Source organism: Staurois parvus, unplaced genomic scaffold (genome assembly GCF_062004578.1).
Source record: "Staurois parvus isolate SC_StPar_1 unplaced genomic scaffold, SC_StPar_1.0 ptg000285l, whole genome shotgun sequence".
Taxonomy (NCBI): Eukaryota; Metazoa; Chordata; class Amphibia; order Anura; family Ranidae; genus Staurois; species Staurois parvus.
In genome coordinates, this window is record NW_028318081.1 from 1,422,777 (window position 1) to 1,446,198 (window position 23,422).

The 23,422-nt window shown below is 43.0% G+C and overlaps 1 protein-coding gene across 1 annotated transcript in view; it reads right to left on the reverse strand.

Moving 5' to 3' along the window:
- Window positions 1-995: 995 nt before the first annotated feature.
- HS3ST6 (heparan sulfate-glucosamine 3-sulfotransferase 6) overlaps window positions 996-23,422 on the reverse strand; it is a 104,933-nt gene continuing 82,506 nt past the window's right edge. Inside the window, exon 2 of the mRNA XM_089682113.1 lies at window positions 996-2,285. Within this exon, the coding sequence (XP_089538239.1) occupies window positions 1,667-2,285 (619 nt within the window). The 3' untranslated portion in view covers window positions 996-1,666. The remainder of the gene's footprint in view (window positions 2,286-23,422) is intronic.

Sequence of the window (23,422 nt, forward strand, 5' to 3'; positions counted from 1 at the left end):
CTCCCTGTGATATCTCTCATCACTCATGTGATAGGTAGAGGTTATTTCCTACCGAATTCCTACTGAGGTGATGTCATTTTAGTAGGTGTCCCAGTTATTTGGCTAAACCAGTGACCAAAGCAGACCTTGTGCTATTGTAAAATTTTAACAGCAGCATTTCCGAAAAATATTTTCCCAAGACCATCTCTCCCAGTCCAGCATTACTAAGCCCTGACGAACCCCCTGAAATGAATAGGCTGTTTTTATAATATTACTGCGTTGAATAAACATTATCTAGACCGCCAACCATACTTTGGCACTGTCTTTTTCAACAAACATTGAGATGCCACTTCAGGGGCTGTTTTAGGGCTCATCGTGCACTTGGTTGCTACTTCAAAAAAGCTGTCATATCACTTTGTAATAGTCACCAGGTGGAGCACTCCACCACTCCAGTTCTTAATCTTCTTACTTGTGTCAGGGAATGACAGCTGTTTAAGATGACACCCCAGCTGGAGTTCCTGTACATGCTTCTCAAAAGGCTCAATAAACCCTGTGAGCAAGAGGTAGAGAGAGTTTCCTATCAAATTACTACTGAAATTATACCATGTTTGCATTGTGCTAGGAACTCATCCTATTCAGATGCTTTGACTTGCGCTCAACAAACCACTGAAGGACTTCTGCTCGTAGGGTTTGAACAGGGAGTGAAGGACCACTTCAGGTTAATTGAGCAAAGACTAATATAGGTGAGCCTTAGCTATGATCTTAAACATCCATCTTCTTTGTATCTCGATGCTGTCCATTTGACATTTCCCTAATGGACAATTTCTTCACCTGAGGAAGAAGCAGCTTATGTAGCAGGCTTGATGCTCCTACGGATTGTTCTCATTTTACCATGTTAACCTATTGCACTGTGTTAGTAATTATTCCACATGTTCTTGATGAGAGAATTTCCTGAAACATAAATTGCTGGGAATATCTGGTGATCAAAAAGGGAGGAACACTGCTTGAAAGCAATATTTTTGCATAAGATTTAATATGCATCTTGACATAGGCACAGTAAAATTCCTTTAATCCCAAAGCTAACAGTTTGGTAATGGGTTTGGGTTTCTTGAAAAATTAGCAGTCAGCAAGAATATTCCCAATCAATAAAATCCCGAACATTTTTCAATCTCAGAAAAAAATACTGGTCTCTCTTGCTGCCTCTGACCCCATTGGGAATAGTTCCCCTCACTTCCTGTGTGGTTCTAGATACAGGAAGTGAGGAGACTTTATTCTTCAATAGGATCCTGAAACACTCCAAGCACTTTTGTAGTAGAATTGGGAAGGGTTAGAATGTCTTTAATTTGTGGAGATTCTCTTCACCTCCTGTGTTTCCACCGGTATAGGAGGAGAGGGAAAAATCCCCCGAACTGGGACAAGGACAGAAATAAAAACCTAACAGGGTTTCCAAACCTTCCCCACTCTATCCAAAAAGAAAAAAAAGGTTTTAAATGGCATTTCAGTAGCAGTCCAACAATAAAACACATCTGAGAATCCACATCTGCCTGGTCTCATGAATGCTGTATTAAAGGAATTTTCTTGTACATACTGGAAACAAAATTTGTACACTCAATTTTAAAAGGGAAATAAGTCTCATTTATACTGGCATACAAAAGATATGGGTCCTATAAACTGTTTTCGGAAGACATTAGTCCCAGCCAAAGTCGTGGCCGGTCATTTGGTAGAACTTCATATTGTACGGTCTATAGAAGTCCTGGAGACGTAACAAGAGTCTCTGGTCTATATCTGGATGTGGCCGTCCCTTGGATTTCCCTAGACACCGTGGCTTGCTGCTTCCCTCTGGTTTTTTCAGGCACGGAAAGCCCTTGGTTTTGTTAAAGTAGAAATGTTTGTCTGTTATCACCCTCTTTAGCCCCAGAAAGTCTTGAACCCTTTCCATCTCTCCAGCTGGGTCACTGACCAGTCTTTCCCCGCTGACAAAAAGGAATTTGGAAAGAGGGAAGTACTGGAGCCAGTTCTCTAAGTGCTTAGCATAGATGCCAATTCTTATGGCACTCCAGGAAGTGTCAATGGTGCCCGTGCTGGTGTTTTTAAAGGCCAAAGCTTGAAAGGTTGGAAGTGATGGAGTTTTAGAGAGAGTCTGTGTGTAATCAGAGATAGCCCTGGTCACCGGATTCCTGACCACCACAATAAGTTTGGTGTCCTTGGACATGTTGTAAATCCTTTTTGGTGCCTCGAGGGTTACAAAGTAACTTGGGGTCTTCTCCATAGTGATCTGCCCCTCTAATGTCCGTGGCATCAAGTTTCTAAAAAAAGAAGACAAGAAGAATGATTAGTTGTATGCAGACAGGGATTTTCTAATATTATGAAAGAAAACATGATCCAGGTAAGACCAAGAGGATGGAGAGATACCAGGTATATACCACCAAATTTTTCTTTTTGTTTACCATAATAAATATAATTATGGTCCCTGACAAGAACATCCAATATTAACTCCATTGTAAACCTGTACCAGCCACCAGCAACTTGTAACCAGCTACAGTAGGTAGGTGCACATCAGTAATTTCACACGATGGCATTGATTACCTGAACAGATAACAGATGATAACAGAAATTTCTTAGCGGGATGACAAAAGAGGTATTGGAGAAAATATACTCATAAAATCTCATCTACCACTACTAGCAAATTTGAAACATTTATTATTTAGTATTCTGTATCAATATTAGGTAATGTGAGTTTGTTTTTTCTTTAACCCTGTTCCTGCCTGCTCCAGTATCCCTTTAACCAGTTCTGAATGTAGGGGGGGTGGAAAGGATCAGCGATCATGTGACCACTATCACAGTGGTCACATAATCAGAAGCTGTTCTCGCTGGCTGCCGATCTTTAGTCCAGACCTAGAGCTGTCTTCACCAGGTCAGTATTTGTACTGGGAGCACTCAGGATCAGCACATATACGTTGTCTTCAAAGCAACGATTGTGTGATGTGTGGGCGTAAAGTCCACCTTTTTGCTACTGCTGCACATGGTATGCAGTCATACATGGGTTAAAGCAGAACTCCGGTCAAAAATAACAAAATAAAAATTAAAAGCCAATTAAAAGATAAAATAACAAAACCTGCTTTTCTGCAATATCCACCTTCATTTCAGAGACTGCCCCCTCAGTACCTTTTTTTTCTCCTGCTAGATGTCCAGACTCATAGCCAGCATAACTTAAAGCAGAGCTCCACCCAAAAGGGGAAGTTCCGCTTTAAGGACTGCTGTCCTGCTCCCCATTAAGGATTGGCACCTTTGGGGGGAGAGGGTGAGGGGATACCCAGATTTGACAGGTACCCGCCCCCGTTTCTGGTCCAATCGCCTAGGCGATCGGAAGCGGAAGGTGTCCTCCCTCCCTGTAGTCTTTTGGGACATGTGACAGGTCCCAGAAGACTACAGGACCATTCATGAAGCTCAGCGCTACTCGCGCATGCGCAGTGGGTACCTGGCTGTGACGCCGCAAGCTGTCACAGCCGGATGCCCACACTGATGATGCCGGCCTCCTGGATTACAGGACACACTGGGGACCCACCGCGGGACTGAGGAACAGGTAAGTGGCTGTTTTTTTTAAAAGTCAGCAGCTACAGTTTTTGTAGCTGCTGACTTTTATTTTTTCACAGGGTGAGTGGAACTCCGCTTTAATCTACTTCCTCTAAACCCAAGTCATCCCGGACTCTGCCCTAACGTGTGACTGGACACTGAAAGGAGAAGCAGCACAGTGATGAGCTCATCTCTCTATCACTCTGATTTCTCCTCCTATCAGCATGTTTCTTGTCAGCACATAACCTGATTGGTAACTTGTGCTACTTCTTCCTCGTACACTCCAGCCTTGCTGTACAGGGACTGCAACATGGTGATACCAGGTCAAATTCAGGTTCTTATACAACCTGCATTTAAAAACAAATTAAATTTTTGGGATTGCAAAGACATTTGGTGTACACAAAGTGGATTTAGTATATCCTTTGTGGCTGCCAAGGAATATATTTCAAGAAAGTTTTTGTGGCTGGGGTTCCACTTTAGGTTTTCTGCAGGGTTGAATGATGCAGAATTATACTAGGCATATACACCTAGATGCTTCTGTGAATATCCAGTTACCTCTGGCCATAGTCAGCTCTGTAATTCCAGCTGGTGTAAAGGGAGCGCTGTAATGAATAGCACTATTTTTATATGAAAACGGTTGATATAAAAAAAGCTGTGTTCTCACTTTCTGCTCCTCGGGGACCTGAGATTTGAGGAGTTCTTGAAAGACGGACCTCAGCCAAATCTAATATTTGTTGAAACAGTAACCTGTGCGGGGGGATTCCTCAAGCATCAGCAGATAAAGGAGAGCGTACACGACATTTCCATTGTCACAGCCATCTCCGGACTATCAGATAATACGCCATTACTGCTGTCATCTGATACCCAACATGTGCAATAGGCAGCCAATGCTGTAATTAAGCTTTCATTCTCCATTCAAGGCTCTTACACAGACGAGATCCAACTGTATTGACTGAACTTTACTCCATTCACCAGCTGTGGACGAGAGCATAAGTACACTACAGATGCTTGGGGGGTTGTCACTGTAACCTTATTGTGGAGAATGAATGGGATATGGATTTGGAATGTGTGAAGGAATGTGGACTAGACTAGAACAATATTCAGCAGTACCATAAGCACACGTGAATCCTAACAGGCTCCATGGTTTTTGTTGTAAATTATTTTATATAATTATATTTTTAAAAAAAATACTTCCACAAGCTACTACAGGTTCCTGTCATCTTGAACCCCTGTGAGGAACTTCAAAAATTGAAACCAGTCCTTATGAAATTCCAATTTACCCTAATGACCTAATTTTCAGACAGCCACTAAACAAACCATTTGGAAGACTATCCAACACACACTGGTTGAAGTCAAATCTAGAATGTATTGAATTTTCTCCAAAGAAAAATTAGAAGTGAAATTTAAGAAAATTTGGGACCTATGGATTACCTATTTTTCCAGGCAATTTTGACCACTGTTTACTTGATTTACGAGCCCTCTGGGTGTTGCACTCTGAGAAGACCTTGGTCTCTTCTAACAACTCCAGGGTACCCACCTACCCTTACCCCTTATCTCCCTGATCCTAATCTCCCTACTTTTTCCTTACCTTTCCATTCCATGCCCTTCTATTCTTGAAATTCCATTATATGCCCATAATTCCATCATTCCATTCTATGCCTTTCTAATCTTGAAAATTGAGTTACTCCACCACACTGTTATCCCTTGTACTACACAAGTCTCTCTTCTCTTATTAATACCTGCTGTAAACTCTGAAACTTTAGAAAATTTTGAAGAAGAATTAAGCAAAAAAGAAATGAAAAAAAAAAAACCCAAAAACACAAACAAAAATTTTAAAGGGGCAGACATGACTGACCCCTTGGTCCATTTCTGCTGTGACTTTTCTACAGTTGTGTCCAAAATTATTCAACCCCCAATGCTGTAAAGGGGTTTAGGGACTATAGTGTACATTTGGAATTGTATTCAGAATCAAATCCTACAAGGACGTTGTAACTACCCAAATGCAACTAAAATGACATCAATTGTTTATGTAATACAGTAGTAAATGGTTCTTATGTGGTTTCTTCATTGCCACAATTATTCAACCCCTTAAAGACTACCACTCTGAAGAACAGAGGTTCATACAGGTGCTTTCCATCAGGTATTGAAAACACCTGTGGATGTCACCGAGCAGCAATCAAGCATAATAAGCACCAATTAGGCAGCTTTAAAATGACTGTGATACTCAGCTCCTTCTAGACATTTACTGGTGTGGTTACAAACATGGTGAAGGCAAGAGAATGGTCCAGGAAGACAAGAGAAGAGGTGATTTCTCTTCACAGGAAGGGCAATGGCTATAAGAAGATTGCAAAGATGTTAAACATACCAAGAGACACCTTAGGAAGCATCATTCGCAAATTCAAGGCAAAGGGCACTGTTGAAACGCTACCTGGTCGTGGCAGAAAGAAGATGCTGACTTCGACTGCTGTGCGCTACCTGAAGCGTAGAGTGGAGAGAAGTCCCCGTGTGACTGCTGAGGAACTGAGAAAAGATTTGTCAGATGTGGGTACAGAAGTTTCAGCCCAGACAATAAGACGCACACTGCGTAATGAAGGCCTCCGTGCCAGAACTCCCAGGCGTACCCCCTTGCTGTCTCCAAAGAATAAGAAGAGTCGACTGCAGTATGCCAAAAGCCATGTGGACAAACCACAAAAGTTGTGGGATAGTGTTCTGTGGACTGATGAAACAAAATTAGAACTGTTTGGGCCCATGGATCAACGCTATGTTTGGAGGAGGAAGAACAAGGCCTATGATGAAAAGAACACCTTGCCTACTGTGAAGCATGGTGGAGGGTCAATCATGCTTTGGGGCTGTTTTGCTTCTGCAGGTACAGGGAAGCTTCAGCGTGTGCAAGGTACCATGAATTCTCTTCAGTACCAGGAGATATTGGATGGAAACGTGATGCAGTCCGTCACACACCTGAGGCTTGGGAGACGTTGGACCTTTCAACAGGACAATGATCCCAAGCATACCTCCAAGTCCACTAGAGCATGGTTGCAGAGGAAAGGCTGGAACATTTTGGAGTGGCCATCGCAGTCACCAGACTTAAATCCGATTGAGAACCTCTGGTGGGACTTAAAGAAAGCAGTTGCAGTGCGCAAGCCTAAGAATGTGACTGAACTGGAGGCCTTTGCCCATGAAGAATGGGCGAAGATACCCGTAGATCGCTGCAAGACACTTGTGTCAAGCTATGCTTCACGTTTAAAAGCTGTTATAACTGTAAAAGGATGCTGTACTAAGTACTAAGATTGAATGTCACTTGGGGGTTGAATAAAACTGATAATGCTGTGAGCACAGAAAAGACATTTGTGGTTATTTCATTATAACTGTTATGTTATATTTGTCTGACCTACAAGTGCCTCTTTAATGTAAATGTAAGCAAGATGACTGAATGATCAAAAGCAATGTCAAACTGGCCAAAACACTCAATTTCAGTGGGGGTTGAATAATTTTGGACACAACTGTATGTTTCTGTTTCTATAGTAATGAAATTAGAACCATAATGTACTATTTTAGATGTCTGCATAAATCCAGGAATCAGTTAAGTACACAGATACACAATAAATAACACAAATAAAATATACAAGCTGTCTTTCCTACAGAATGGGCTTTTTAAAAGCGCTCTGATTGCCAATCAAAGCCCCTGTCACTAAATAAAATGGCACTTACAGCTTTTGAGGGGCTTTTATTCAGCGTTAGCTTTGCTTTGTTTTGGCAATATTGCAGGTTTGAGATCTCACTTCCAGTTCCTGTGTATATACACTGCTCAGAAAAATTAAAGGAACACTGTGAAAACATATCAGATCTCAATAGGCAAAAATATTCTGGATATCTATACTGATATGGACTGGGTAATGTGTAAGGAACGTAAGGATGCCTCATCGTTTGATGGAAATGAAAATGATCAACCTACAGAGGACTGAATTCAAAGACACCCCGAAAATCAAAGTGAAAAAATGATGCAGCAGGCTAGTCCGATTTTTCTGAAATGTCATTGCAGCAACTCAAAATGATATTCAGTAGTCTCTATGTGCTTGTATGCATGCCTGACAATGTCGGGGGAGGCTCCTAATGAGACGACGGATGGTGTCCTGGGGTATTTCCTCCCAGATCTGGACCAGGGCATCACTGAGCTCCTGGAGAGTCTGAGGTTCAACCTGGCGTAGTTGGATGGACCGAAACATGATATCCCAGACGTGTTCTATTGGATTTATGTCAGCTGAGTGTGGGGGCTATTCAATGGTATCAATTCCTTCATCCTCCAGGAACTGCCTGCATACCTTTCACCACATGAGGCCGGTGCATTGCCGTGCACCAGGAGGTACCCAGGACACTGACTATGGGTCCAAGGATTTCATCCCGATACCTAATGGCAGTCAGGGTGCCATTGTCTAGCCTGTAGAGGTCTGTGTGTCCCTCCATGGATATGCCTCCCCAGACCATCACTGACACACCACCAAAACGGTCATGCTGAACGATGTTACAGGCAGCCAAATGTTCTCCACAGATTCTCCAGACCCTTTCACGTCTGTCACATGGGATCAGGGTGAACCTGCTCTCATCTGTGAAAAGCACAGGGCGCCAGTGGTGGACCTGACAATTCTGGTGTTCAATGGCATATGCCAATCGAGCTCTATGGTGCCGGGCAGTGAGCACAGGGCCCACTAGAGGACGTCGGACCCTCATACACATAAACACATAAAAACAATCATGTTGAAGCAGTAGGTGCTTTAAAGTGTGTTAAAGTTGAGTGTAAATGAACCCTAAGTGTTTTTAATGGAAATTTCTTATGTTTGTCAGTAGACACTTTTTATAACTATTTGAATGTGTTGTGTTGTTTCTTTGGGGGTCACACCTGTAAAATCCCATTTTCCCTTGTTTTCTGTTCTGCTCTGCTGATGTTGTGCTGCAATCCTAGTAAGTACCCATCTTTGTACCTAAAATACATATCTTGGGAAATCGTCTTCTAACCATCTCAGGACTGGTTTTCATCAAGCTCCATCAATATCTCCACTATATTGCCTTCTTTAATTATTGATAATGTTCATTTGTACCTGAGACGCCATGGACATTAAACCTCCAGCCTTGCATTATGCAGCACTTCCCTTTTCTTCCCGTAACTTTAATTAAAAGTGCAGCTAATTCTGAGTGACCTTAGAATTCTCTTTTGGAATGTTAAACATCGCCTACAGGTATCTGATACTAAAGAGAACACAACCTGTAGCAAGGATGACATTAAGCCTTACACTGCAGAGAGAGTGAGAATCCTACAGACTTGACTAGACTCAGCCACAGAAACTAGGAAGGAACTTTCAGAACTTCAGAAAGTCATCCATCTCACTTTTATTGAAGAAAGACTTGGCTGGTCTTACACTTGGTCAAACATTTCCATATTAATGGATGCAAAATGTCAGATCTTTCAGATGTATAGAGAGTAGACATTTTTGTAATTATGCAATGCACTGCAGCAGCATTTTTCATACTTTTTGAAGTAGTCAAGGACCCTCCTCCACTCCCCTTTCCCCAACACTCAATGTTCTAAAAAGGTATACATATGTAAAAAATATAGGAATTTAATGGTACTCATATTGTTATAAACTGAATAAGTATATTCATAGACAGGGCTTTTTATTCTTAGAATGCAGGTACTCCTCCTTTCCAAGCCAACCCCTGGGCAACTGCTTGCAGAGCTGCCCTAATCACTTGAATGGGCACTACACCCACCGAAAGCTACAGGGGGTATAATTCCTGACATGGCCGTGAAGCAAAGTGTGTGTATACCCCTCTGCAGCTAAAGGGGGGTAGTGATTGGGGGTGGTAAAAGTGTGCCCAACCACTAGTGTAACTGAGCCCTTAAGAAGCTAAATATTAGTAATCATTTCTGGCCATTCTCTAGGCTAATAGGCAATTGATTGTCAAACAAATGGCATGGAGTGCTGGGCACTAAAGTGGGACCAAAGTACCAATGCAAAAAATAAATAAATAAAAAATTCAGTTTGACAGGGAGGAATGATTTTAGTAATGTTTAATGTAAAATGTTATAAATGCAACACACCAATAAATAAAATGCCCTTTGGATGCCCTGACCCTGCCTGTGAAGTGGCACATCTGTGCAATGTATATAACCTACTACAGCAACACTGACATCTGCAAAAAAAAAAAAAAAGTCTGTTTAAATTGCCAGCAAAATCAAAGCCCCCAGCTGTGTCATCCTGTTTGTAAACAAAGCAGATGAGAATTTCCTTCATCTATACCAGCACCTTAACTTAGATGAGGGTCTGTGGATGCTGGGGGGGGCACAAAAAATAAATCATGGAGCCCCCCAAAAAGTCTGTTCCAGACCCTTACGCATAATGCACTAATATATATATATATATATACAGTTAGGTCCATGTATATTTGGACACAGGCACAATTTTAGTTTTTTTCAGGTATTTACCAAAACATGTTCAAGCTATAGTTATATAATGGATATGGGCTGGAAGTGCACACTCTCAGGTTTAATTTGAGGGTATGTACATCCAAACTGGAGGAAAGATTTAGGAATTACAGCTCTTAAGAGTAGCCATCCCCCCTTTATCAAGGGACCAAAGTAATTGGGCAATTGAATCAAAAGCTGTTTCATGGCCAGGTGTGGGCTACTCCTTTGTTATTTCTTCATCAATTAAGCAGGTAAAAGGTCTGAAGTTGATTCTAAGTGCGGTATTTGCATTTGGAATCTATTACTGTGAACTTACATCATGCGTTCAAAGGAGCTGTCCATGCAAGTGACACAGGCCATTGTAAGGCTGCAAAAACAGTGTGGATCTGCATTGGAATGCTTTTCAGAGGGAGGTAGAGCAGCACCTTCCAGAATGGGATCTGTGTTTTTTGTTTTTCTCAATCCCAAGTGGGGTATTGCATTGAAATGCTGTGCTTCAACCGAAAGTCAAGCTTTTGCTCTCTGATTGAGATTGTGATGCCACAACCCAGCCTCTCCACCTCATCCAATCAGGGAATACTTTACATTCATTGAGTTAATGCAAAGTTTTCTCTGAATGATGCCCATGCAGCAGGGCAGTAGCTTGGCAGGGACCCAGAAGCTAGTGGAAATCACTGAAGTGATTTCCATGGTGATCCCACAGGTATGGCACAGACATACTTAGATTGCTCCAAGATGGACCAATGTACTCTGAGCAGGGCTTTTTTCACAGAGAATAGGTGCAGGTACTCCCCCCTTCTAAGTAATCCCTTCTCTCCATCCCCAACCCACTTTAAAAAAAAAATCCAGCAATATTAGACCCCCACAGTTGTTGCAATAGACCAACCAGCAACAATAGATCTCTACCAGCAACACTAGATGCCCAGCAACAATACTCTCCCTCCAGCAACAATAGATCCCACTAGCAACAATAGACCCTCAGCACCAATATATACCCCCAGCACGTATAGATCCTCCAGCAACAATAGATCCACCCAACAATAAATTCCACCCATCAACAATATATCCCCCCAGCAGCAATTTCGCCACCCCCCCAAAAAAAAGTACCCCCCAGCAACACTAGACCCCCCATGTAACCAGACAGTAGATCTCACAGAAGCCAGCATCAATTGACCCTTCAGCAGCCAGCTACAGTAAACTGCTCCCTCAGCAGTAGATCCCTCCCAGCAACTATTTTACCCCTAGCAAAGTAAGAATCCTCCAGCAAAAGTAAATCCCCCACCATCAACAATAGAGCTCTCCAGCAACAAATGATTCCTCCAGCAAAAGTAAATCCCCCACCATCAACAATAGAGCTCTCCAGCAACAAATGATCCCCCCATTTCAATAGACCCCCCAGTAGCCAGCATCAATAGACCCTCCTGCACCCCATTCAGTGCTGGGGGTGTCAGAACTGCATTCCCTCACGTTCCCGTTGAAAAAAAGCCCTGACTGTAAATATGTAAAAATCGCCATACCTAAACTTTAAAGTGTTACTAAACCCAAATGACAAAAATCAAGATAACTGCAATTTCTATCTTTATATAAAATATATAACATGTATCTAACTTTCCCTACATGTTTTTCATAAAAATGATTTATTTCTATAATCCTGCTGTCGTGCTTTCTATAGGATGGTGGCTATGCTCACCCTCCATGGTCTCTCTGTATGGTTGTTATTATTATTCAGGATTTATATCGCGCCAACAGTTTGCTCAGTGCTTTAAAATATAACGGGAGACAATACAGCAACAATACAGTTCAATACAAGAGGGATAGGAGGGCCCTGCTCCTCGGAGCTTACAATCTAAGAGGGAGGGGCTAGTGGTACAAAAGGTAAAAACTGTTGAGGATGGACTGGTAAGGAGGAATAGAAGATTCTGTTATTAGCTGAGGGCAGGATAGGCTTAGCTGAAGAGATAGGTTTTCAGAGATCGCCTAAAAGTGGGCAGAGTAGGCAATAGTCTGATAAATTGGGGTAGAGGGTTCCAGAGGATTTGGGAGGCCCTGAAGAAGTCCTGGAGATGAGCATGGGAGGAGGAGACAAGGGAGCTAGAGAGCAGGAGGTCATGCGAGGAGTGGAGAGTACGGTTTGGGTGATATTTGGAGACAAGATTGCTGATGTAATTGGGGGCAGAGTTATACTGTAAATGGCTTTATATGTTATTGTTAATGTTTTGAATTTTATCCATTGGGCAATGGGAAGCCAGTGGAGGGATTGGCAAAGAGGGATGGAGGACACTGAGTGGAGGCCAGTGGAGGGATTGGCAGAGAAGGATGGAGGACACTGAGTGGAGGCCAGTGGAGGGATTGGCAGAGAGGGATGGAGGACACTGAGTGGAGGCCAGTGGAGGGATTGGCAGAGAGGGATGGAGGACACTGAGTGGAGGCCAGTGGAGGGATTGGCAGAGAGGGATAGCAGATATGGAATGGTTAAGGTGGATGAGTCTGGTAGCAGTATTGTTCATGAGGTTATTGTAACCACTCTCCCTGTGCATTCTCACTTGGGACTACAATAAAAGATTGTGATGCAACAAATGTCAGCCTCTACACGTATGTTGACTGACAGTAGTGCCCATGCAGTGACTCATATTCATTCACTTTTTTCTGCTTTATTTTCATTTGTAAAAGGTACCAAGAACATCAGGCACATATACACACTGAAAAACGCCAGTGCAATGCATCATGGGATGTGTAGTCTGAGGTTGGCAGTGCATGTGGACATGATCAAGCGTCAGACAGAAGTTCGGCTAAGGCGCTTCAGCGTATTGTGGGGACAGACAGCAATAACTGGGTTAATAGGGTTTCTGATGCTCGTCATGCAAAAATATCCATGCAGTATGTATTACTATTATACGATTCACTGACATATGTGCTATAATGTGGGAAATTAGTTCTACTTTACAGATTCACATGAATGCCCTATCTGTGCAGCAACAAAGTGCCTTCTTTTTCCTGGGAATCAAGAAAATGTTGATGTAAAAAAACTAGAACAATACATGAAATATGGGAACAGTGCTGGATATTAAAGCTAAACCCCGGGCAGATGAAAAACTATACCAATGAATGCAGCTGAATGTCCAATAAGAAGGCAGTATATTTATTTTTAAATGCAAACAGCATACAGTGCATCCAGAAAGTATTCACAGCGCTTAACTTTTGCCACATTGTGTTATGTTACAGCCTTATTCCAATATGGAGTAAATTAATTTTTTTCCTCAACATTCTACAACCAATACCTCATAATTACAATGTGAAAAAAATTTGTTTTGAAATCTTTGCAATTTATAAAAAATGAAAAAAAGCACATGTACATAAGTGTTCCAGTTCTCCAGTTCTTTAGTTTTGGGGTATCCCATGCTTTTCTCATCCCCATTCAAGTTCTATGTTCCAATAAAACCAAAGAAAAGACACCCCTAGACTAGTCATTTGAGCCAATGGAAGAGCAAAGAAAAGGCTGTGTGCCTGGTTGTATGTGTAATAACTGGGGGGAAGGAATTAGGTTCGCCGGTGGCTCCTTAGGGGGTGAGCTACACACACAATTTGTCACATTCTGCATGCCAGTCTTAAGCAATTGGGGAGGGTTGAGGAAAGATCTGGTGACCTATCTTGTAAAACATTTGCCAAGAACGTTCTATAGAGAAAGGCTTTCAAGTGTATCAGATATGGTGCCTGGAGAGATGACCTACAGAGCTGCAGAGAGTCAGATACGACTAAACCGATATACAGTATAAACACACTGACTATATACTTCAGTCTTTTATACAGGTAACAAAATGAGATTAGCAGCACTCCCTTTAAGAGACTGCTTCTAATCTCAACTTGTTACCTGTATGAAAGACACCGGGTAGCCAGAAATCCTGCTGAATGATAGGGGATCAAATACTTATTTCCCTCATGAACATGCAAATCAGTCATCATTTGTTAGACATGCATTTCTTTGGAATTTTTTGTTGCTATTCTGTCTCTCAGTGTTACAATACACCGAACATTCGATTTTTAGACCGATCATTTCTTTGTGAGTGGACAAACATTCAAAATCAGCAGGGGATCAAATACTTATTTCCTTCACTGTATATTTTATTCTGCATGGACATACTGAAGATTAAAAAATATAGAATTTTTCTAAAAACATTACATTAAAAATACCTCTCTTGAGTCTTTAAAACTGAAAGAGATTTAAAAGTATCTTTCATGTCTGATGGTTAAGCAGGATAACTGGCCCAGTAGACTTTTACTAGGCCGACGTAGCAGTTTATAGAACAGCTGTGAAAGTAGTTATATGGGGCAGTATGTCTCCTCTCTGGTGTTTATGGTTCTTCAGCTACAACAACATCTGCAATTATTTTCCCGTCAGCTGAATCAAAGAAGAACCATCTACCATTACTGCTATGGTGGCGCCCCAGCAAATATCCCTGTGTCCTGTATGGCAATCTTCTCTGACACACTCCCCATTTCTGTCCCATTTTCAAACACCATTATTATAAAAACTCTGCTAGGAATAATCTCGGTGCTTTATGTTTCTCCTTTACTGGTAACTCAATACATCCAGATTGTAGTTGGTGCCAACAAGGATGGGCGCAGAAACTGGATCCAAGTGGAAGTCAGTCTTTTATTACGCAGCCCATTCTACCAGCGACACAGGAACAGGAAATAGGAAACCTATTAACTTATATGGGGATGTTTATAGAAAGCCAGGATGTGCCAGAAGAGGCAAAACTGCCTAAAATATTAACAAGAAAATCTTTTGGGTGAATAACAAAAGCCCATTTAGTGTTTGGGGAACTTTTTACTATAACTTATGCTCTTGTGCTATACACTCACCGGCCACTTTATTAGGTACATCGTGCTAGTGCCAGGTTGGACCCCTTTTGCCTTCAGAACTGCCTTAATTCTTTGTGACATAGATTCAACAAGGTGTTGGAAACATTCCTCAGAGATTTTGGTCCATATTGACATGAGTTACTGTTGCCTATCATCTTGAACCAGTCTGCCCATTCTCCTCTGACCACTGACATCAACAAGGCATTTTTGCCCGCACAACTCCTGCTCACTGGATATTTTCTATTTTTCGGACCATTCTCTGTAAACCCCAGAGATGGTTGTGCCTGAAAATGCCAGTAGATCAGTTTTTTTTTAAATACTCAGACCAGCCTGTCCGGCACCAACAACCATGCCATGTTCAAAGTCATATAAATTCCCTTTCTTTCTCATTATAATGCTCAGTTTGAACTTTAGCAAGTCATCTTCATCACGTCTAGATGCCTAAATGCACTGAGTAGCTGCTATGTGATTAGCAATTTGTGTTACCAAACAACTGAAGAGGTGCGCGCACCCGGCAATCTCCATGATTGCTGTGTCCTACGAACACAGCTGATCATGTGATGTGGTAAAAGGCCAATCACAGCGGTCCAATGACACGCTGATCACCGGGAAATGCAATTGCCAGTTCTCGGCTGCACTTTCCTTGCGCTGTCAGAGCGCGAGGAAAGTACTGCCAAGAACCGGCAGTTGTCAGAGCAGGGATTGGCACCAATCATCAGGGCACTTCAAATCATTTGATTCAGGTGTTCCAATAATCTCCATGGACACAGGTGTATAAAATCATCACCTAGGCATGCAGACTGATTCTACAAATATTTGTGAAAGAATGGGTCGCTCTCAGGAGCTCAGTGACTCCAAGCGTGGTACCATGATAGGTTTCCACCTGTGCAATAAGTCCATCCGTGACATTTCCTGGCTAATAAATATTCCACGCTCAACTGTTAGTGGGATTATTACAAAGTGGAAGCAACTGGGAACAACAGCAACTCAACCACCAAGTGGTAGGCCACGTCACATGGCAGAGCGGGGTCAGCGCATGCTGAAGCGCACAGTGTGCAGAAGTCACCAACTGTCTGCAGAGTCAATAGCTAAAGACCTCAAAACTTGGTGTGGCCTTCAGATTAGCACAACAACAGTGTGTAGAGAGCTTCATGGACTGGGTTCCCATGGCCGAGCAGCTGCATCCAAGCCTTACATCATCAAGTGCAATGCAAAGCGTCAGAGCATGGAGACATCTTCTCTGAAGTGATGAATCACGCTTCTCTGGCAATCCAATAGACATTTCTGGGTTTGGCGGTTGCCAGGAGAACAGTACTTCGCTGACTCCATTGTGCCAAGTGTAAAGTTTGGTGGAGGGGGGATTATGGTGTGGGGTTGTTTTTCAGGGGTTGGGCTTGGCCCCCTAGTTCCAGTGAAGGGAACTCTTAAGGTGTCAGCATACCAAGACATTTTGAACAATTTCATGTTCCCAACTTTGTGGGAACACTTTGGGGATGGACCCTTCCTGTTCCAACATGACTGCGCTCCAGTGCACAAAGCAAGGTCCAAAAAGACATGGATGAGCGAGTTTGGGGTGGAGGAACTTGACTGGCCTGCACAGAGTCCTGACCTCAACCCCATAGAACACCTTTGGGATGAATTAGAGGGGAGACTTTGAGCCAGGCCTTCTTGTCCAGCATCAGTGCCTGACCTCACAAATGTGCTTCTGGAAGAATAACCTTCCCATAGACACCCTCCTAAACCTTGTGGACGGCCTTCCCAGAAGAGTTGAAGCTGTTATAGCTGCAAAGGGCGGGGCCAACTCAATATTGAACCCTACGGCCTAAGACTGGGATGTCATTAAAGTTCATGTGCGTATAAAGGCCGGCCGACCAATACTGCTGGCAATATAGTGTATATAAAATACATAATAAATCTTATGGGAAGATGGGTCCAGTGCAGGGGCAAACTGACCATTTGGAAACTCGGGCACTGCCCGAGGGCCCGGGGTCAGTAGGGGGCCCCATGAGATGCCCCTGGTACCTTTTTCATAGGCTTTTTTGAGTTTGGGCAGGGACACAGGGGCCCCATGATCCCCTATTGCCCGGGGGCCCCATGAGTTGTCAGTCCGCCCCTGGTCCAGTGGCAGGGTCTCTTGAGGGTGCCAAGGAAACTGGGCACACTGGCTGCAGACATCTCCTAAACAGAGTTACAATGTGTACAATGAATAATTAAATGAATATCCCATTTTTGTTAACTTTAAATTAGAGGAATAGATTTTTCAAGGTAATGGTATTACCCTGAGATATAAAACAGCTGACTGCACAACACGCTGCCTCATTACCACCTAGGACTGACAACATACTGATTGGGTTAATGGAAGGGGATAGGAGATTCAAAAAATGGAAGAAAAAATTGAAGGAAAGCCAAAAATAAAAATGTAGTCCCTGACAAGCAGAAATACTTTTGTAAAATATCTATAGAAGTGAACTTTGTAACTGCAAGCAATGTAATACACATACTAAAGGTCTGCTGTATATATGTGGTCTTCCTTATCTTTCACAGGATTTGTACTTCTGTTCTGTCAATCTTGTGATGCAAGCACCCCTGACAAATGGCACAGTCAGGTCATTGACCTAAGATAGCTAGCAAAGGTTGCTGTCATATCCAAAGGAACTGCAATGGCTCGGTCATGTTGTCAGCCAGAGGGGTGGTAAAAGCAGGCAGTTGAGCTGTGGTTTTACTACTCAACGACCGTTCACTTTGACAAAGAAATGCAGCTGCTCACGGCTTTATCCATGCTGCAGCCATAATGCTTTGCTTCACAGACGCATGCCACACACAAACAAGGGAATGGGGCTGCGCCACGATCATCCTGCAACCGCAGGCGTGGTGGGGCGACATATTAAGGGCTAAAGCCACATCCTGACCACCTGTCAAACACCCTCTGAAAAACAGTCCTTCACAGATATAACCACTAGAAGCCCAGCTCAGCCTGACCACAATGGCCCATGAGAAGATGATCTATACCGCTCATTATGCAGACTTTCTCACTTTTCCCCAGCTGGTTTTTCCCCCTTATAAATGTTTGCATGTTTAAACCTCTTTCCAATCACGCCATGGCATATCACTAATAAACCCGAATGTACAATATGAATGGAAGAACAAAGAACGGATATTTCCTTGAAGTTTTCCTTGCTGCGATGCATTTGCCTTTTTTTTTACTATGAAATCTGTATCTGTGTTTTTAGGCAGCAGACAATAACGGGAGGGTATGGCGCTGCGGCAATGTTTTATATGAATGAAATAAACGATAAAACATGAAACGAGATAACGACATCTGCCATTCCCCGGAGACAGGCAGCGGGCATCGCACATGCCAGATATAGTCAGGGGGAGATTGATGAGGATTTCTCTGTCTACGGAGGAAAGTAGAGACTCTTCAGCAGCCATGTGGAAGTTCTTCGTAGGCATTCCACATCACCGCAGGACAGGCTTTACCTGTCATACCTATTTATTAGGAGGGTGCTTTATGGGGCTTATTACCTGGACTGTAAGGGGTTTAATTGCTAAAGCTGGAGAGTCCAAAATCAGACTCCCTTCTGCATAGAAACCAATCAGCTTCTAACCTCAGCTTGTTCAATGAAGCTTTGGCAATGAAACCTGGAAGCTGATTGGTTTCTATGCAGAAGGGAGTCTGATTTTGGACTCTCCAGCTTTAGTAAATAAACCCCTAAGTGTCAAGAATAACATAAATTCCCATTCCCCCAAAGGGATCTTGCACAAAAACACCATGTTTTTAGACATTCTGGGTTTTTTTCTTTACTGACGTAAATGCAGCCCATTGTTTTTAATGGGGCTGTACACACAGATGTGTAAACTAGTGCTACGTATAGATCAGTTAAAAAAAAAAAAAAATTTGCTTTGCTGGTCAGAATTTTATACGCATATATGCATATACATGAATACATCACACCCCCTTGACAAAAACAGCTACAAGAAATTTTACACGTGTACATGCAAATAGGAACATATACACATGTACTATACTGCATTTGCATGCAGGAACTTTCTGCCAGGAATATCAGTATGTGTTCAAGAACCCAAGGGGTAATGTCCCCATACCTAACCTTTAGGCCTCATTTAAACATGTGGTTGGAGGGTGGTAAAAATGTGCGGTTGAGTTGCGTTTTTGATTGGCTGGGCCAAGAGGACATCATTCTGGTGCATGTGCAGGAGTTCATTCTTTGCAGCAGCTGCCAGACAGGCAGGTAAGAAACTTTAAAGTGGTTGTAAACCCTTAAAGTGTTACTAAACCCAGGACCCTGCATTCACTATATCCGGTCTCCCACAGTACACAGGATATGGAAATGCAGGTATTTTAGTAAATATAAATTGTTAAATACCTTTTCTCATCAGCAGTTAGAGCAGTCTTGTAACTTCTATCAGTGTCCGGCAGAGCACTGGTTAAAGCATGTGGGAGGAATTTTCATTCTCCTCTGATTGTCCTATGAGGCTGCATGACCCCTGACCCTCTGTTTGGACAGTGCTGATTGGCCTTGTGCTGAACACATGCACTCTCCCAAAGAAAAGAAAAATGAAATACACACTAAACTGAGCATGTGCAGAGTGATTCGTAGAGCTCTGTACTATCAGCAGATGGACTGAGGTCTGTGGAAGAAGGGGAGGCTCAAAGCAGACAGGATCAACCAGTCTTTTTCTACAGTGAGTATTACAAGCATGTTTTACTGCATATGCAAACACTTTAAGTATACACAGTGAAGTGACTGGCCTCAGGTGATAGACAATACTACATAAGTTGTACATTTTTATCTGCAACCTCATCTTCTCTATAGCCTTCTAAAATACACAGATCAAAGACTTGTTTGCAGCTCTAGAAGACAGGGGACCTGATATCACACACTGCACTGTATGAGAGGGGAGCTCAGTGTAATCTGAGACCTGAGTGGAAGCAATGGACCACCCACACCCACCTATAGAGAAACATGCACAGCTGAAACTGTCAATCAGCTGCTGCATGCTGGGGTCATATCCCAAGATTGCTTGGTGTCAAGTTAGACTGTCAGAAGTAATTCATGCAGATAGCATGATAGGGAGGGGAGAGATCAGATAGGAACCACAATCAGTGCGTTGGATTGAGGCAAGTACAAACTTTAGAGGGATATGCTTTGTACATTTTTCATTTCCGAGGTGTGCAATCACTTGAACGCAGAAGAGATGTAGTAGGTCTCTTATGCCTTAAAAAAAAACCCGCCTGTTCACATTTTTTTTAATTACCACTTTAAAAAAAAACTTAGGATTCTATATTTAACCGCTTGCCGCCCTGCCACTGTGTATATACGTGTGCAGGGTGGCAGTGGAGCGCAAAACCACGTTTTAAAACGGGTTCCGCGCTCCCGACACTTTCGCCGGCAGGGGGCGCGCGCGCGCTCCCGCCGACCCGCGGGTGACACTATTTGATCCAGGAGGGATCAATCATTAGATTTCAGCCAGTGATTTCTGGCTGAAATCACATGATCGGTCCCTGTCCTATCCTGTCCTGTGTTGACATACACAGGGCAGGATATGATGTCATTCTTCTCTGCCTGGACACATTCCGTTCCAGACAGAGAAGAAGACATCCAAAAAGTGAGTACACAAGCACTACACTACAGTTAGAACACTCTAGGACACATTTAACCCCCTGATCGCCCCCCCCCCCCTCCAGTTAACCCTTCACTGCCCTGTCACCAGTGTTACTGATCAGTGAAGCGATTTTTACTGATCAGTGTCGCTGGCGACTTCCGATAGAGTTAGCGCCCCTCCCAGATAGCGCCAGTTTGCCCGCCAGTACACCAGTAATCCCGTTTAACCCCTTGATCGCCCCCCCCCCCCTCCAGTTAACCCCTTCACTGCCCTGTCACCCAGTGTCACTGATCAGTGAACCAATTTTTACTGATCACTGTATCAGTGTCGCTGGCGACTTCCGATAGAGTTAGCGCCCCTCCCAGATAGCACCAGATTGCCCGCCAGTACACCAGTAATCCCGTTTAACCCCTTGATCGCCCCCCCCCCCCCCCGTTAACCCCTGCACTGCCCTGTCACCAGTGTCACTGATCAGTGAACCAATTTTTACTGATCACTGTATCAGTGTCGCTGGCGACTTCTGATAGTGTTAGCGCCCCTCCCAGATAGGGCCAGTTTGCCCGCCAGTACACCAGTAATCCCGTTTAACCCCTTGATCACCCCCCCCCAGTTAACCCCTTCACTGCCCTGTCACCAGTGTCACTGATCAGTGAACCAATTTTTACTGATCACTGTATCAGTGTCGCTGGCGACTTCCGATAGTGTTAGCGCCCCTCCCAGATAGTGCCAGTTTGCCCGCTAGTGCACCAGAAATCCCATTTAACCCCTTGATCGCCCCCCCCCCCCCCAGTTAACCCCTTCACTGCCTTGTCACCAGTGTCATTGATTACAGTGAACAGATTTTTACTGATCACTGTATTAGTGTCACTGGTGACTTCCGATAGTGTTAGCGCCCCTCCTAGATAGCGCCAGTTTGCCCGCTAATGCACGGGATTTTTTTTACCAAAAACATGTAGCAGAATACATTTTGGCTTAAATTTATGACTAACTTTGAGTTTACGATATATTTTTTATAGCTGAAAGTAGAAAATATTGTTTTTTTTCAAAATTTTTGTGGTTTTTTTGTTTATAGCGCAAAAAATAAAAAGCGCACAGGTGATCAAATACCACCAAAAGAAAGCTCTATTTGTGTGAAAAAAAGGACGTAATTTTCGTTTGGATGCAGCATTGCATGACCGCGCAATTATCATTTGAGTTAGTGCAGCTCTGTATAGCAAAGAAAGGCATAAATTACAGTATCTATACCATAGTTTGTAGACGCTATAACTTTCACACAAAGCAATCAATATACACTTATTGGGATTTTTTTTACCAAAAACATGGAGCAGAATACATTTTGGCTTAAATTTATGACTAACTTTGAGTTTACGATATATTTTTTATAGCTGAAATTAGAAAATATTGTTTTTTTTCAAAATTTTTGTGTTTTTTTTGTTTATAGCGCAAAAAATAAAAAGCGCACAGGTGAACAAATACCACCAAAAGAAAGCTCTATTTGTGTGAAAAAAAGGACGTAAATTTTGTTTGGGTACAGCATTGCATGACCGCACAATTATCATTTGAATTAGTGCAGCGCCAAACAGCAAAAAAAGGCCTGGTCATTAAGGGGGGTAAATCCTCTGGGGCTCAAGTGGTTAAATACAGTGACATCTTTTTAGCTTTATGCATGAAAACTGGAGGCAAAGAAGTCTGCTGTTCACAGCCACCAATCAGGACGCAGCTGTCATCTTTGCTATGATTGATGGCTGCAGATACTTTTGTCTTTTCCTCTGCATTGCCTGTGTCAATCATCTTTTCTATACCCTCCGTTCTGAACATATGCTGTTATTTCTGGATTAGAGCACAATTTTTTTCGCTCGACAGGCAGCGATTGTCCTGTACATGTGGGGGGGGGATCTGAGTTTCGGCGGCATGCTGTGCGGTAATGAGAAAATTAACCTCAGACGGGTCATCCAAGGTGCCTGTGCTGCCAAGACGAAGCAAGTGACAGCCCATTAGCTGCGCAGCTTTCCTGTGGCCAACCATGTTGGCTGCCCTGCTCCATGAGAGTCAGCGCCTGCCAGGTCCCATCTCACACCCGGAGAACTGGGAAAATGCATCTGTTTCATCTCTCTGCCTCTCCGCCATACAGGAACCCAGCCACAGACTGTCACAGGAGTAGCCAAGCCAGACATTTTTGTCTAAAGCTGAAGTTTATTCTGATTACATTTTGCCTTCACTGGTTCATCTTTTACACCTTATCAACATTTTAATGAAATTTTGTGATAAAACCTTTCTGTTTTCATTACACACTTTATTTTAGGTCCTGTGACATCATTACTAGGCCTCTGTGCTTCTCTATGCATGCAGGCAGATCATGACTGGAGGGGGATGCTGTGCATAGCTTCCTGAAAAGGTCACAGCACCCTGCCTCAGTAGTCCTTCCAAGAGCCCCCAGTCCTGATGCAAGCAGTGGGATGGCTCTTGAGAGGTGTTATGGAAATATCAAATCTGCCCTAATATGGAGGTTATACTTAGGTATTTGCTGCCTTCCTGCTAAATAAGTATAGTACTTCCTTACTGGGCCAATAACACACTTTGGCCTACAAAATAACAAAAAGAAAGGGGTGCAACAGCCAATTGGCTCTGAGGAAGAGGGGATCCCCCCTTGAAACGCATCAGCCATTCTTTGAGCCTTTTCTCGTATGCAGGACTGGCGGAGTACTGCAGACCATGGGCCAGTGTTGGTCATGATATGCTTGTGAAATGTTGGCTTTGTGAGTATACATCTGATACAGTTGTGACCAAAATTATTCAACCCCCAATGCTGTAAAGGGGTTTAGGGACTATAGTGTACATTTGGAATTGTATTCAGAATCAAATCCTACAAGGACGTTGTAACTACCCAAATGCAACTAAAATGACATCAATTGTTTATGTAAT